The 16559-nt window shown below is 43.0% G+C and overlaps 1 protein-coding gene across 1 annotated transcript; it reads right to left on the bottom strand.

The window, feature by feature from the left end:
- Window positions 1-1172: 1172 nt before the first annotated feature.
- Window positions 1173-11955, bottom strand: mia (MIA SH3 domain containing). Its single transcript, XM_038988029.1, has 4 exons — window positions 11782-11955; window positions 2431-2564; window positions 1750-1860; window positions 1173-1442 (listed from the first exon to the last, which is right to left on the bottom strand). Exons 1-4 carry the CDS (start codon window positions 11903-11905, stop codon window positions 1419-1421), a joined length of 393 nt encoding a protein of 130 aa, XP_038843957.1. The 5' UTR covers window positions 11906-11955; the 3' UTR covers window positions 1173-1418.
- Window positions 11956-16559: the final 4604 nt, after the last annotated feature.

The raw sequence follows: 16559 nt of genomic DNA, 5'->3' as shown, positions 1-16559 counted from the left end.
AGAAGAGACAACAGTAATAATGAAGGCTAGACACCAGAAGAGACAGCAGTAATAATGAAGGCTAGACACCAGAAGAGACAACAGTAATAATGAAGGCTAGACACCAGAAGAGACAACAGTAATAATGAAGGCTAGACACCAGAAGAGACAGCAGTAATAATGAAGGCTAGACACCAGAAGAGACAACAGTAATAATGAAGGCTAGACACCAGAAGAGACAACAGTAATAATGAAGGCTAGACACCAGAAGAGACAGCAGTAATAATGAAGGCTAGACACCAGAAGAGACAACAGTAATAATGAAGGCTAGACACCAGAAGAGACAGCATTAATAATGAAGGCTAGACACCAGAAGAGACAGCAGTAATAATGAAGGCTAGACACCAGAAGAGACAGCAGTAATAATGAAGGCTAGACACCAGAAGAGACAGCAGTAATAATGAAGGCTAGACACCAGAAGAGACAGCAGTAATAATGAAGGCTAGACACCAGAAGAGACAGCAGTAATAATGAAGGCTAGACACCAGAAGAGACAGCAGTAATAATGAAGGCTAGACACCAGAAGAGACAACAGTAATAATGAAGGCTAGACACCAGAAGAGACAACAGTAATAATGAAGGCTAGACACCAGAAGAGACAGCAGTAATAATGAAGGCTAGACACCAGAAGAGACAGCAGTAATAATGAAGGCTAGACACCAGAAGAGACAGCATTAATAATGAAGGCTAGACACCAGAAGAGACAACAGTAATAATGAAGGCTAGACACCAGAAGAGACAGCAGTAATAATGAAGGCTAGACACCAGAAGAGACAGCAGTAATAATGAAGGCTAGACACCAGAAGAGACAGCAGTAATAATGAAGGCTAGACACCAGAAGAGACAGCAGTAATAATGAAGGCTAGACACCAGAAGAGACAGCAGTAATAATGAAGGCTAGACACCAGAAGAGACAACAGTAATAATGAAGGCTAGACACCAGAAGAGACAACAGTAATAATGAAGGCTAGACACCAGAAGAGACAGCAGTAATAATGAAGGCTAGACACCAGAAGAGACAGCAGTAATAATGAAGGCTAGACACCAGAAGAGACAACAGTAATAATGAAGGCTAGACACCAGAAGAGACAACAGTAATAATGAAGGCTAGACACCAGAAGAGACAACAGTGATCAGAGCAGCATAGTATATTTATTCTTTCAGATTAAAGCCACAGAGATAACATTAAACAGCTGAGAGGAAGGTTTATTCTAAACAATATACTGTATATGCATGGTTGTAATAAAGCAAAGTTATTCAACTATAATGTGTTTTCATCATAGCTTGTAGATAATAGAGATACTGTTCTGATGCTGTAAGGGCTGCCCTCGTTTTGCAGTGCGCCAGCCGGGAGATAAAGAATCAGGACACTTCCGTCTTCAGTTACAGTAAAAGTCCCAATTCTGGATAAGAGAAGAAGAGAGGGGGAGAAGAGGAGGAGAGGAGTGGAGATGAGGAGGAGAGGAGTGGAGAGGAGGAGGAGAGGAGAAGAGAGGGGGAGAAGAGGAGGAGCGGAGAGGAGGAGAGGAGCGGAGAGGAGGAGGAGAGGAGAAGAAGAGGAGCGGAGAGGAGAAGAGAAGGGGAGAGGAGGAGAGGAGCGGAGAGGAGAGGGAGGAGAGATGCCTAATAATCTATATCAATTGATTTTGAAAATTATTAATTATGTCTGTGTGCGTGTTTGTTTGTGTGAGTGTTCGTGTGTCCACCTACATCAGTCATGACCTCGTTGGTAGCTGGCATGAGAGCGTGTGTCTCCTCAACGACGCTGCTGGGGAAATGTCCCAGTCTTGCCTCCTGTTCCCCGTAGTACGACCCCTGGACCTGGTAAACACACGCACACACGCACACACACACACACACGCACACACAGAGCAAATGTAAGTCTTCAGGTCTCAAGCTTACACATGAAACTGCTCTGTTACAATGTCTCAACATAATATATTACAGTCTGATAGCAGGCCATAGAACAACATAATATATTACAGTCTGATAGAAGACCATAGAACAACATAATATTTTGCAGTCTGATAGAAGACCATACAAACCAAATAAATATTACTATGTATAAATACTACTATATATAAATACTACTACAAATAAATAGAACTTTATATGAATACTACTATATATAAATACTACTATATACATAATTCTATAAAAATACTACTATATATAAGTACTACTATAAATAAATGCTACTTTATATGAATACTACTATATATAAATACTACTATATAAATAATACTATAAAAATACTACTATATATAAATAATACTGTATATAAATACTACTATATATAAATACTACTATACATTCACATCTCAAGAAGCACCAACACTTGCACACCACACACACACACACACACACACACACCCACACACAGATCCTTACGCTGCCAGCCCAGAACATGTTTCCTCGGTCCTTCAGCAAGGCGTAGACATAGACCACCTGACCCTGACGCAGAGAGATGAACCGGCAGTCTGCAGGGTAGTAGTCCTCCAAGGCACGCGCTATCAGGATGGGGTCTAACACAAATACACACACACACACACACACACACACACACACACACACACACACACACACACACACACACACACACACACACACACACACACACAGGTAGTACAATCAGTATATGATTGTAGTTGTTGAAGAAGCACAGTTATGGTAGAATTATATTAACTTACTATAGTAACAGTATGGATGACCACAGGTTTTAACTTTCCAACGTGCTCAGGCCTTGCGTCCCTGGCAGCAGCTTCGGTCCCTTTTCTGTACAAAGGGTACAGAAAAGGGAATCTCTCATTGAAATGCATATATTTTAGTACTGCTTTAAAAGGTTTAAAATACAATATATCAATATGCCTTGTCCATTGCTGTTCTGGTTAGTGATTATTGTCTTATTTCACTGTAGAGCCTCTAGCCCTGCTCAATATGCCTTAACAAACCCTTCAGTTCCACCTCCCACACATGCAGTGACGTCAGCTGGTTTAAATGTTTCTCGAGACAATATCTCTCTCATCATCACTCAATGCCTAGGTTTACCTCCACTGTACTCACATCCTACCATACATTTGTCTGTACATTATGCCTTGAATCTATGCTATCGTGCCCAGAAACCTGCTCCTTTTACTCTCTGTTCCGAACGTACTAGACGACCAGTTCGTATAGCCTTTAGCCGTACCCTTATCCTACTCCTCCTCTGTTCCTCTGGTGATGTAGAGGTTAATCCAGGCCCTGCATCCCCCAGCATCACACCCATTCCCCAGGTGCTCTCATTTGTTGACTTCTGTAACTGTAAAAGCCTTGGTTTCATGCATGTTAACATTAGAAGCCTCCTCCCTAACTTTGTTTTATTCACTGCTTTAGCACACTCTGCCAACCCGGATGTCCTTGCCGTGTCTGAATCCTGGTTTAGGAAGACCACCAAAAACCCTGAAATTACCATCCCCAACTATAACATTTTCCGACAAGATAGAACTGCCAAAGGGGGCGGAGTTGCAATCTACTGCAGAGATAGCCTGCAGAGTTCTGTCTTACTATCCAGGTCTGTACCCAAACAATTAGAGCTTCTACTTTAAAAAATCCACCGCTCCAGAAACAAGTTTCTCACCGTTGCCGCTTGCTATAGACCACCCTCTACCCCCAGCTGTGACCTGGACACCATATGTGAATTGATTGCTCCCCATCTATCTTCAGAGCTCGTGCTGCTAGGTGACCTAAACTGGGACATGCTTAATTAACACCCTGGCCATCCTACAATCTAAGCTTGATGCCCTCAATCTCACACAAATTATCAATGAACCTACCAGGTACAACCCCAAATCCGTAAACACAGGCAACCACATAGATATCATCCTGCCCAACTTGCCCTCCAAATACACCTCTGCTGTTTTCAACCAATATCTCAGCGATCACTGCCTCATTGTCTGCATCCGTAATGAGTCTGCGGTCAAACGACCAACACTCATCACTGTCAAACGCTCCCTAAAACACTTCAGCTAACAGGCCTTTCTAATCGACCTGGCCCGGGTATCCTGGAAGGATATTAACCTCATCCCGTCAGTAGAGGATGCCTGGTTATTCTTTAAAATTCCCTTCCTCACCATCTTAAATAAGCATGCCCCAATTCAAATAAATGTAGCACCAGGAACAGATATAGCCCTTGGTTCACTCCAGACCTGACTGCCCTTGACCAGCACAAAAACATCCTGTGGGCGGACTGCAATAGTATCGAATAGTCCCCACGATATGCAACTGTTCAGGGAAGTCAGGAACCAATACACGCAGTCAGTCAGGAAAGCAAAGGCTAGTTTTTCAAGCAAAAATTCACATCCTGTAGCTCTAACTCCAAAAAGTTTTGGGACACTGTAAAGTCCATGGAGAATAAGAGCACCTCCGCCCAGCTGCCCACTGCACTGAGGCTAGGTAACACGGTCACCACTGATAAATCGATGATAATCGAACATTTTAATAAGCATTTCTCAACGGCTGGCCATGCTCCGCCTCCCCCGCAGCTACTCGTCCAAGCCTCCCCAGCTTCTCCTTCACCCAAATCCAGACAGCAGATGTTCTGAAAGAGCTGCAAAACCTGGACCCGTATAAATCAGCTGGGCTAGACAATCTGGACCCTCTCTTTCTAAAACTATCCGCCGCCATTGTTGCAACCCCTATTACCAGCCTGTTCAACCTCTCTTTCGTATTGTCTGAGATCCCTAAAGATTGGAAAGTTGCCGCGGTCATCTCCCTCTTCAAAGGGGGTAACACCCTAGACCCAAACTGTTACAGACCTATATCCATCCTGCTCTGCCTATCTAAAGTCTTCGAAAGCCAAGTTAATAAACAGATCACTGACCATTTCGAATCCCACCGTACCTTCTCCGCTGTGCAATCCGGCTTCCGAGCCGGTCACGGGTGCACCTCAGCCACGCTCAAGGTACTAAACGATATCATAACCACCATTGATAAAAGACAGTACTGTGCAGCCATCTTCATCGACCTGGCCAAGGCTTTCGACTCTGTCAATCACCGTATTCTTATCGGCAGACTCAACAGCCTTGGTTTCTCTAATGACTGCCTCGCCTGGTTCACTAACTACTTCTCAGACAGAGTTCAGTGTGTCAAATCGGAGGGCATGTTGTCCGGACCTCTGGCAGTCTCTATGGGGGTACCACAGGATTAAATTCTCGGGCCGACTCTTTTCTCTGTATATATCAATGATGTCGCTCTTGCTGCGGGCGATTCCCTGATCCACCTCTACGCAGACGACACCATTCTGTATACTTCTGGCCCTTCCTTGGACACTGTGCTAACTAACCTCCAAACGAGCTTCAATGCAATACAACACTCCTTCCGTGGCCTCCAACTGCTCTTAAACGCTAGTAAAACCAAATGCAGGCTTTTCAACCGTTCGCTGCCCGCGCCCGCCCGCCCGACTAGCATCACCACCCTGGACGGTTCCGACCTAGAATATGTGGACAACTACAAATACCTAGGTGTCTGGCTAGACTGTACTCTCCTTCCAGACTCATATTAAACATATCCAATCCAAAATCAAATTTAGAATCGGCTTTCTATTTCGCAACAAAGCCTCCTTCACTCACGCCGCCAAACATACTCTAGTAAAACTGACTATCCTACCGATCCTCGACTTCGGTGATGTCATCTCCAAAATAGCTTCCAACACTCTACTCAGCAAACGGGATGCAGTCTACCACAGTGCCATCCGTTTTGTTACCAAATCACCTTATACCACCCACCACTGTGACCTGTATGCTCTAGTCGGCTGGCCCTCGCTACATACTCGTCGCCAGACCCACTGGCTCCAGGTCATCTATAAGTCCATGCTTGGTAAAGCTCCGCCTTATCTCAGTTCACTGGTCACGATAACAACACCCACCCGTAGCACACGTTCCACCAGGTATATCTCACTGGTCATCCCCAAAGCCAACACCTCCTTTGGCCGCCTTTCCTTCCAGTTCTCTACTGCCAGTGACTGGAACGAATTGCAAAAATCGCTGAAGTTGGAGACTTTTATTTCCTTCACCAACTTTAAACATCAACTATCTGAGCAGTTAACCGATCGCTGCAGCTGTACATAGTCCATCTGTAAATAGCCCACCCAATCTACCTACCTACCTCATCCCCATATTGTTTTTATTTTATCTACTTTTCTGCTCTTTTGCACACCAGTATCTCTACTTGCACATCATCATCTGCTCATTTATCACTCCAGTGTTAATCTGCTAAATTGTAATTATTCGCTCCAATGGCCAATTTATTGCCTACCTCCTCATGCCTTTTGCACACACTGTATATAGACTTTCTTTTTTCTACTGTGTCATTGACTTGTTTATTGTGTTATTGGCTTGTTTATTGTTTACTCCATGTGTAACTCTGTGTTGTTGTCTGTGTCACACTGCTATGCTTTATCTTGGCCAGGTCGCAGTTGTAAATGAGAACTTGTTCTCAACTGGCCACCTGGTTAAATAAAGGGTTAGGGTTGTAAATGAGAACTTGTTCTCAACTGGCCACCTGGTTAAATAAAGGGTTAGGGTTGTAAATGAGAACGTGTTCTCAACTGGCCTACCTGGTTAAATAAAGGTTATATAAAATACAAATAAAACAGTTGAAGTCGGAAGTGTTAGGATTTATGTTTATGCACTATAGCCTGCTAGCATATTGTTCAAAGATGAATATTGTTTTGTTACACACACACACACACACAATACAGATGTAGGTGTGTAAAGACTGACCAACATTGACTGACAGGCCATAAAAGCTGTGGTCAATCTGGAGAGGGGAGGGGTGCATCTCTCTAGGCCAACCAGGAGGTTAGAATACTGGACAATACCATATTAGGAACTGTTTCAGTGGAGAATCGACAGACACAAGATGGATCTAATCTACGCAACAACCAGATGCGGACATCTGAAAGAAGGGGACCAGTCTGAGTAACGGTGATAGGCTGGGCAAAGTCTAAACCGCGCTCAGCCTCTACTGTGATAGGCCAACAGACGCGTTGGAACTACGTCATCACGGTATTAGAACAGCTGTTTACGTACTTCCTGCCAGTTCCCTGCTTTACCCTGCGTGGTGATACAGTGAACCCGTATATACGAAAATTGCATTTGCCATTCATGGTTTGCGTTAATTAAACATAATTAAAGAAAGTTAGCAGACCTTGCTTTTTATTTATCCTGATACCGGATGTGTTACACGCAGCGTTCACAGAAGTTTACATAGACTTAGGTTGGAGTCATTAAAACTCGTTTTTCAACCACTCCACAAATGTCTTGTTAACAAATTATAGTTTTGGCAAGTCGTTTAGGACATCTACTTTGTGCATGACACAAGCCATTTTTCCAACAATTGTTTACAGACAGATTATTTCCCTTATAATTCACTGTGTCACAATTCCAGTGGGTCAGAAGTTTACATACACTAAGTTGACTGTGCCTTTAAACAGCTTGGAAAATTCCAGAAAATGATGTCATGGCTTTAGAAGCTTCTGATAGGCTAATTGACATCATTTGAGTCAATCGGAGGTGTACCTGTGGATGTATTTCAAGGCCTACCTTCAAACTCAGTGCCTCTTTGCTTGACAACATGGGAAAATCAAAAGAAATCAGCCAAGACCTCAGAAAAAAAATAGTAGACCTCGACAAGTCTGGTTCATCCTTTAAGCAATTTCCAAAAGCCTGAAGGTACCACGTTCATCTGTACAAACAATAGTACGGAAGTATAAACACCATGGGACCACGCAGCCGTCATACCGCTCAGAAAGGAGACGCATTCTGTCTCTTAGAGATGAACGTACTTTGGTGCAAAAAGTGCAAATCAATCCCAGAACAACAGCAAAGGACCTTGTGAAGATTCTGTAGGAAACATGTACAAAAGTATCTATATCCACAGTAAAACGAGTCCTATATCGACATAACCTGAAAGGCCACTCCGCAAGGAAGAAGCCACTGCTCCAAAACCGCCAGTAGTAGTAGTAGTAGTAACAGTAGGAGTAGAGGAATTACAGTCAGAGTATAGTAGTAATATTATAAGTCATAGTATTATAGTAGTAGTAGATTAGTAGGAGTAGTAGGAGTAGTAGTAGTCGTAGTTTAGTAGTAGTGCGTTAGTGAGTTAGTCATGTGCTCAGTGTGAAGCTGCTTTCATCTGTGAAGAGCACAGGGCGCCAGTGGCGAATTTGCCAATCTTGGTGTTCTCTGGCAAATGCCAAACGTCCTGCACGGTGTTGGGCTGTAAGCACAACCCCCACCTGTGGACGTCGGGCCCTTATACCACCCTCATGGAGTCTGTTTCTGACCGTTTGAGCAGACACACCGTGCAGGACGTTTGGCATTTGCCAGAGAACACCAAGATTGGCAAATTCGCCACTGGCGCCCTGTGCTCTTCACAGACGAAAGCAGGTTCACACTGAGCACATGTGACAGACGTGACAGAGTCTGGAGATGCCGTGGAGAACGTTCTGCTGCCTGCAACATCCCCCAGCATGACCGGTTTGGCGGTGGGTCAGTCATGGTGTGGGGTGGCATTTCTTTGTGGGGCCGCACAGCCCTCCATGTGCTCGCCAGAGGTAGCCTGACTGCCATTAGGTACCGAGATGAGATCCTCAGAGCCCTTGTGAGACCATATGCTGACACATGCACATTTGTGGCCTGCTGGAGGTCATTTTGCAGGGCTCTGGCAGTGCTCCTCCTGCTCAAAGGCGGAGGTAGCGGTCCTGCTGCTGGGTTGTTGCCCTCCTACGGCCTCCTCCACGTCTCCTGATGTACTGGCCTGTCTCCTGGTAGCGCCTCCATGCTCTGGACACTACGCTGACAGACACAGCAAACCTTCTTGCCACAGTTCGCATTGATGTGCCATCCTGGATGAGCTGCACTACCTGAGCCACTTGTGTGGGTTGTAGACTCCGTCTCATGCTACCACTAGAGTGAGAGCACCGCCAGCATTCAAAAGTGACCAAAACATCAGCCAGGAAGCATAGGAACTGAGAAGTGGTCTGTGGTCACCACCTGCAGAATCACTCCTTTATTGGGGGTGTCTTGCTAATTGCCTATAATTTCCACCTTTTGTCTATTCCATTTGCACAACAGCATGTGAAATTTATTGTCAATCAGTGTTGCTTCCTAAGTGGATAATTTGATTTCACAGAAGTGTGATTGACTTGGAGTTACATTGTGTTGTTTAAGTGTTCCCTTTATTTTTTTGAGCAGTGTATTTGTCAGTTCCCTGCTCTGATCCCTGCTGCTGCACTACTTGTTTTTTGTCTGTGTTACCTGTTTGCTGACGCTGTTCCTGTCTCGTTCCATGTCCGTTTCCTGTCTCGTTCCATGTCCGTTCTATATTAAATGTTTGACTCTCCGAACCTGCTTTGTCTCTCCAGCGTCATCCCATTTGACACTTTGCATACGGACTACAGTAACATTATAGCAGTATAGTATTAATAGTAGTATTAGTAGTAGTGGTAGTGGTGGTAGTATTAGTATAGTAGTAGTAGAAATAAAGTAGTATGGTAGCTGTAGTTGTAACTTTACTTACGGCTACTCACAAAATAGTTGTAGCATAGTAACAGTATAGTTGTAGTAGTACTGTAGATGTAGTATAGTAACAGTATAGTTTTAGTAGTACTGTAGATGTAGTATAGTAACAGTATAGTTGTAGTAGTACTGTAGATGTAGTATAGTAACAGTATAGTTGTAGTAGTACTGTAGATGTAGTATAGTAACAGTATAGTTTTAGTAGTACTGTAGATGTAGTATAGTAACAGTATAGATGTAGTAGTACTGTAGATGTAGTATAGTAACAGTATAGATGTAGTAGTACTGTAGATGTAGTATAGTAACAGTATAGATGTAGTAGTATTGTAGATGTAGTATAGTAACAGTATAGTTGTAGTAGTACTGTAGATGTAGTATAGTAACAGTATAGATGTAGTAGTACTGTAGATGTAGTATAGTAACAGTATAGATGTAGTAGTATTGTAGATGTAGTATAGTAACAGTATAGTTGTAGTAGTACTGTAGATGTAGTATAGTAACAGTATAGATGTAGTAGTATTGTAGATGTAGTATAGTAACAGTATAGATGTAGTAGTACTGTAGATGTAGTATAGTAACAGTATAGTTGTAGTAGTACTGTAGATGTAGTATAGTAACAGTATAGTTGTAGTAGTACTGTAAATGTAGTATAGTAACAGTATAGATGTAGTAGTACTGTAAATGTAGTATAGTAACAGTATAGTTGTAGTAGTACTGTAGATGTAGTATAGTAACAGTATAGTTGTAGTAGTATTGTAAATGTAGTATAGTAACAGTATAGTTGTAGTAGTACTGTAGATGTAGTATAGTAACAGTATAGTTGTAGTAGTACTGTAGATGTAGTATAGTAACAGTATAGTTGTAGTAGTACTGTAGATGTAGTATAGTAACAGTATAGTTGTAGTAGTACTGTAGATGTAGTATAGTAACAGTATAGTTGTAGTAGTACTGTAGATGTAGTATAGTAACAGTATAGATGTAGTAGTACTGTAAATGTAGTATAGTAACAGTATAGTTTTAGTAGTACTGTAGATGTAGTATAGTAACAGTATAGATGTAGTAGTACTGTAGATGTAGTATAGTAACAGTATAGATGTAGTAGTACTGTAGATGTAGTATAGTAACAGTATAGATGTAGTAGTACTGTAGATGTAGTATAGTAACAGTATAGTTGTAGTAGTACTGTAGATGTAGTATAGTAACAGTATAGTTTTAGTAATACTGTAGATGTAGTATAGTAACAGTATAGTTGTAGTAGTACTGTAGATGTAGTATAGTAACAGTATAGTTTTAGTAATACTGTAGATGTAGTATAGTAACAGTATAGATGTAGTAGTACTGTAGATGTAGTATAGTAACAGTATAGTTGTAGTAGTACTGTAGATGTAGTATAGTAACAGTATAGTTTTAGTAATACTGTAGATGTAGTATAGTAACAGTATAGATGTAGTAGTACTGTAGATATAGTATAGTAACAGTATAGATGTAGTAGTACTGTAGATGTAGTATAGTAACAGTATAGTTTTAGTAATACTGTAGATGTAGTATAGTAACAGTATAGATGTAGTAGTACTGTAGATATAGTATAGTAACAGTATAGATGTAGTAGTACTGTAGATGTAGTATAGTAACAGTATAGATGTAGTAGTATTGTAGATGTAGTATAGTAACAGTATAGATGTAGTAGTACTGTAGATGTAGTATAGTAACAGTATAGATGTAGTAGTACTGTAGATGTAGTATAGTAACAGTATAGTTGTAGTAGTACTGTAGATGTAGTATAGTAACAGTATAGATGTAGTAGTACTGTAGATGTAGTATAGTAACAGTATAGATGTAGTAGTACTGTAGATGTAGTATAGTAACAGTATAGATGTAGTAGTACTGTAGATGTAGTATAGTAACAGTATAGATGTAGTAGTACTGTAGATGTAGTATAGTAACAGTATAGATGTAGTAGTACTGTAGATGTAGTATAGTAACAGTATAGTTGTAGTAGTACTGTAGATGTAGTATAGTAACAGTATAGTTGTAGTAGTACTGTAAATGTAGTATAGTAACAGTATAGTTGTAGTAGTACTGTAGATGTAGTATAGTAACAGTATAGATGTAGTAGTACTGTAGATGTAGTATAGTAACAGTATAGTTGTAGTAGTACTGTGGCTGTATTTCTATCTGTACTCACGGCTACACTCAGCGTCGGCACACAGTTTCTTGTTGGAGAGTTTGGGCATCTGTCTTCCGGCCTGACAGACAGACACAACATACAAAAACACAATACCCCACACACACACTCCTCGAGCGGACATCTTTCTCTCCTTTACTCTGCTTCTCTCTCTCTGCTGCTCTGCTGTCTGAATAGAGGCTAAGAAGGGGAGGAAAACACACACACACAGCTCTGTTCAGGCCCACAGAAGCCCCCCCCCCTCCAGTCCCAGAGTAGCACACTCCACCCACTGTCTAGAAAGAGCACAAGATAGCTCTGTTCAGGGCCGCAGAAGACACACCTCTCATCACCCCCCCAGTCCCAGAGTAGCACACTCCACCCACTCTCTAGAAAGAGGACAGGACACACACACAGAGACACACACAGAGACACACACATTCTTCAATGCATTGCGAGTGAGTGTGTTACAGAGAGAGAGCAGCCCTGTCTGGAGGTCTGTGGTCAGACTGTTGCTGACTGCAGGGTGTCCCACGACCTCTAAGAGAAAACAAAACTTTACTTGTGAACAGTCTGAGCCCTACATCATGACACCACGTTGTTGACATACATGACTTTGTTTTCAGCTGACTTCACCATGGGCTTTGAATCCCCTCATTGTAAAATGGCTGCAGCCCTCGGGAATCGCCTCATTGTAATATTTTTATTTTTTATTTCACCTTTACCACCATTTCACCTTTACCAGGTAGGCTAGTTGAGACCAAGTTCTCATTTGCAACTACAACCTGGCCAAGATAAAGCAAAGCAATTCGACACACACAACAACACAGAGTTACACATTTAATAAACTTAAATAAACACATTTAAGTCCTCTCTAGGTTTCTTCCTAGGTTTTGGCCTTTCTAGGGAGTTTTTCCTAGCCACCGTGCTTCTACACCTGCATTGCTTGCTGTTTGGGGTTCTAGGCTGGGTTTCTGTACAGCACTTCGAGATATTAGCTGATGTACGAAGGGCTATATAAAATAAACTTGATTGATTGAATAAACAAAACATACAGTAGAACAAAAGAAAACAAAAAGTCTATATACAGTGAGTGCAAATGAGGTAAGATAAGGGAGTTAAGGCAATAAAATAGGCCATGGTGGCGAAGTAATTACAATATAGCAATTAAACACTGGAATGGTAGAAGTGCAGAAGATGAATGTGCAAGTAGAGATACTGGGGTGCGAAGGAGCAAGATAAATAAATAAATACAGTATGGGGATGAGGTAGGTAGATAGATGGGCTGTTTACAGATGGGCTATGTACAGGTGCAGTGATCTGTGAGCTGCTCTGACAGCTGGTGCTTACAACTAGTGAGGGAGATATGAGTCTCCAGCTTCAGTGATTTTTGCAGTTCGTTCCAGTCATTGGCAGCAGAGAACTGGAAGGAAAGACGACAAAAGGAGGAATTGGATTTGGGGGTGACCAGTGAGATATACCTGCTGGAGCGTGTGCTACGGGTGGGTGCTGCTATGGTGACCAGTGAGCTGAGATAAGGCGGGGCTTTACCTAGCAGAGACTTGTAGATAACCTGTAGCCAGTGGGTTTGGCGACGAGTATGAAGCGAGGGCCAACCAACGAGAGCATACAGGTCGCAATGGTGGGTAGTGTATGGGGCTTTGGTGAAAAAACGGATGGCACTGTGATAGACTGCATCCAGTTTGTTGAGTAGAGTGTTGGAGGCTATTTTATAGATGACATCACCGAAGTCGAGGATTGGTAGGATGGTCAGTTTTACGAGGGTATGTTTGGCAGCATGAGTGAAGGATGCTTTGTTGCGATATAGGAAGCCAATTCTAGATTTAATTTTGGATTGGAGATGCTTAATGTGAGTCTGGAAGGAGAGTTTACAGTCTAACCAGACACCTAGGTATTTGTAGTTGTCCACGTATTCTAAGTCAGAGCCGTCCAGAGTAGTGATGCTGGACGGGCGAGCAGGTGCGGGCAGTGATCGGTTGAAGAGCATGCATTTAGTTTTACTTGCGTTTAAGAGCAGTTGGAGGCCACGGAAGGAGAGTTGTATGGCATTGAAGCTCGTCTGGAGGTTTGTAAGCACAGTGTCCAAAGAGGGGCCAGAAGTATACAGAATGGTGTCGTCTGCGTAGAGGTGGATCAGAGAATCACCAGCAGCAAGAGCAACATCATTGATGTATACAGAGAAGAGAGTCGGCCCGAGGATTGAACCCTTTGGCACCCCCATAGAAACAGCCAGAGGTCCGGACAACAGGCCCTCCGATTTGACACACTGAACTCTATCAGAGAAGTAGTTGGTAAACCAGGCGAGGCATTCATTTGAGAAACCAAGGCTGTCGAGTCTGCCAATAAGAATGTGGTGATTGAAAGAGTCGAAAGCCTTGGCCAGGTCGATGAATACGGCTGCACTGTAATGTCTCTTATCGATGGCGGTTATGATGTCGTTTAGGACCTTGAGCGTGGCTGAGGTGCACCCATGACCAGCTCTGAAACCAGATTGCATAGCGGAGAAGGTACGGTGGGATTCGAAATGGTCGGTAATCTGTTTGTTTACTTGGCTTTTGAAGACATTAGAAAGACAGGGTAGGATAGATATAGGTCTGTAGCAGGAATCTCAGACGATACGAAAGAGAGGTTGAACAGGCTAGTAATAGGGGTGGCAACAATTTTGGCAGATCATTTTAGAAAGAGAGGGTCCATATTGTCTAGCCCAGCTGATTTGTAGGGGTCCAGATTTTGCAGCTCTTTCAGAACATCAGCTATCTGGATTTGGTTGAAGGAGAAATGGTGGGGGCTTTGGCGGGTTGCTGTGGAGGGTGTCGGGCAGTTGACCGGGGTAGGGGTAGCCAGGTGGAAAGCATGGCCAGCCGTAGAGAAATGCTTATTGAAATTCTCAATTATAGTGGATTTATCGGTGGTGACAGTGTTTTCTAACCTCAGAGCAGTGGGCAGCTGGGAGGAGGTGCTCTTATTCTCCATTGACTTTACAGTGTCCCAGAACTTGAGTTAGTACCACAGGATGCACATTTCTGTTTGAAAAAGCTAGCCTTAACTTTCCAAACTGCCTGTGTATATTTGTTCCTAACTTCCCTGAAAAGCTGCATATAACGGGGGCTATTCGATGCTAATGCAGAACGCCACAGGATGTTTTTGTGCTGGTCAAGGGCAGACAGGTCTGGAGTGAACCAACGACTATATCTATTCCTAGTTCTAAATGTTTTGAATGGGGCATGCTTATTTAAGATGGTGAGGAAGGCACTTTTAAAGAATAGCCAGGCATCATCTACTGACGGGATGAGGTCAATGTCATTCTAGGATACCCCGGCCAGGTCGAGTAGAAAGGCCTGCTCGCAGAAGTGTTTTAGGGAGCGTTTGACAGTGATGAGGGGTGGTCGTTTGGTCGCAGACCCATTACGGATGCAGGCAATGAGGCAGTGATCGCTGAGATCTTGATTGAAAACAGCAGAGGTGTATTTGGAGGGCGAGTTAGTTAAGATGACATCTATGAGGGTGCCCGTGTTTACGGATTTGGATTTGTACCTGGTAGGTTCATTGATAATTTGTGTGAGATTGAGGGCATCAAGCTTAGATTGTAGGATGGCCGGGGTGTTAAGCATGTCCCAGTTTAGGTCACCTAGTAGCACGAGCTCAGAAGATAGATGGGGGGCAATCAATTCACATATAGTATCGAGGGCACAGCTGGGGGCAGAGGGAGGTCTATAGCAAGCGGCAACAGTGAGAGACTTGTTTCTGGAAAGGTGCATTTTTAGAAGTAGAAGCTTGAATTGTTTGGGTACAGACTTGGATAGTAATACAGAAGGAACTCTGCAGGCTATCTTTGCAGTAGATTGCAACACCGCCCCCTTTGGCAGTTCTATCTTGGCGGAAAATGTTATAGTTAGCGATGGAGATTTCAGGGTTTTTGGTGGTTTTCCTAAGCCAGGATTCAGACACGGCTAAGACATCCGGGTTGGCAGAGTGTGCTAAAGCAGTGAGTAAAACAAACTTAGCGAGTAGGCTTCTAATGTTAACATGCATGAAACCAAGGCTTTTACGGTTACAGAAGTCAACAAATGAGAGCACCTGGGGAGTGGGAGTGGAGCTAGGCACTGCATGACCTGGATTAACCTCTACATCACCAGAGGAACAGAGGAGAAGTAGGATAAGGGTACGGCTAAATGCTATACGAACTGGCCATCTAGCACGTTCGGAACAGAGAGTAAAAGGAGCAGGTTTCTGGGCACGATAGCATAGATTCAAGGCATAGTGTACAGACAAAAGTAAGGTAGGATGTGAGTACATTGGAGGTAAACCTAGGCATTGAGTGATGATGAGAGAGATACACTGCTCAAAAAATAAAGGGAACACTAAAATAACACATCCTAGATCTGAATGAATGAAATATTCTTATTAAATACTTTTTTCTTTACATAGTTGAATGTGCTGACAACAAAATCACACAAAAATTACCAATGGAAATCAAATTTATCAACCCATGGAGGTCTGGATTTGGAGTCACACTCAAAATTAAAGTGGAAAACCACACTACAGGCTGATCCAACTGTGATGTAATGTCCTTAAAACAAGTCAAAATGAGGCTCAGTAGTGTGTGTGGCCTCCACGTGCCTGTATGACCTCCCTACAACGCCTGGGCATGCTCCTGATGAGGTGGCGGATGGTCTCCTGAGGGATCTCCTCCCAGACCTGGACTAAAGCATCCGCCAACTCCTGGACAGTCTGTGGTGCAACGTGGCGTTGGTGGATGGAGCGAGACATGATGTCCC

Source organism: Salvelinus namaycush, unplaced genomic scaffold (assembly GCF_016432855.1).
Source record: "Salvelinus namaycush isolate Seneca unplaced genomic scaffold, SaNama_1.0 Scaffold92, whole genome shotgun sequence".
Lineage (NCBI taxonomy): Eukaryota > Metazoa > Chordata > Actinopteri > Salmoniformes > Salmonidae > Salvelinus > Salvelinus namaycush.
This window is presented reverse-complemented; position numbering and strand designations above follow the sequence as displayed.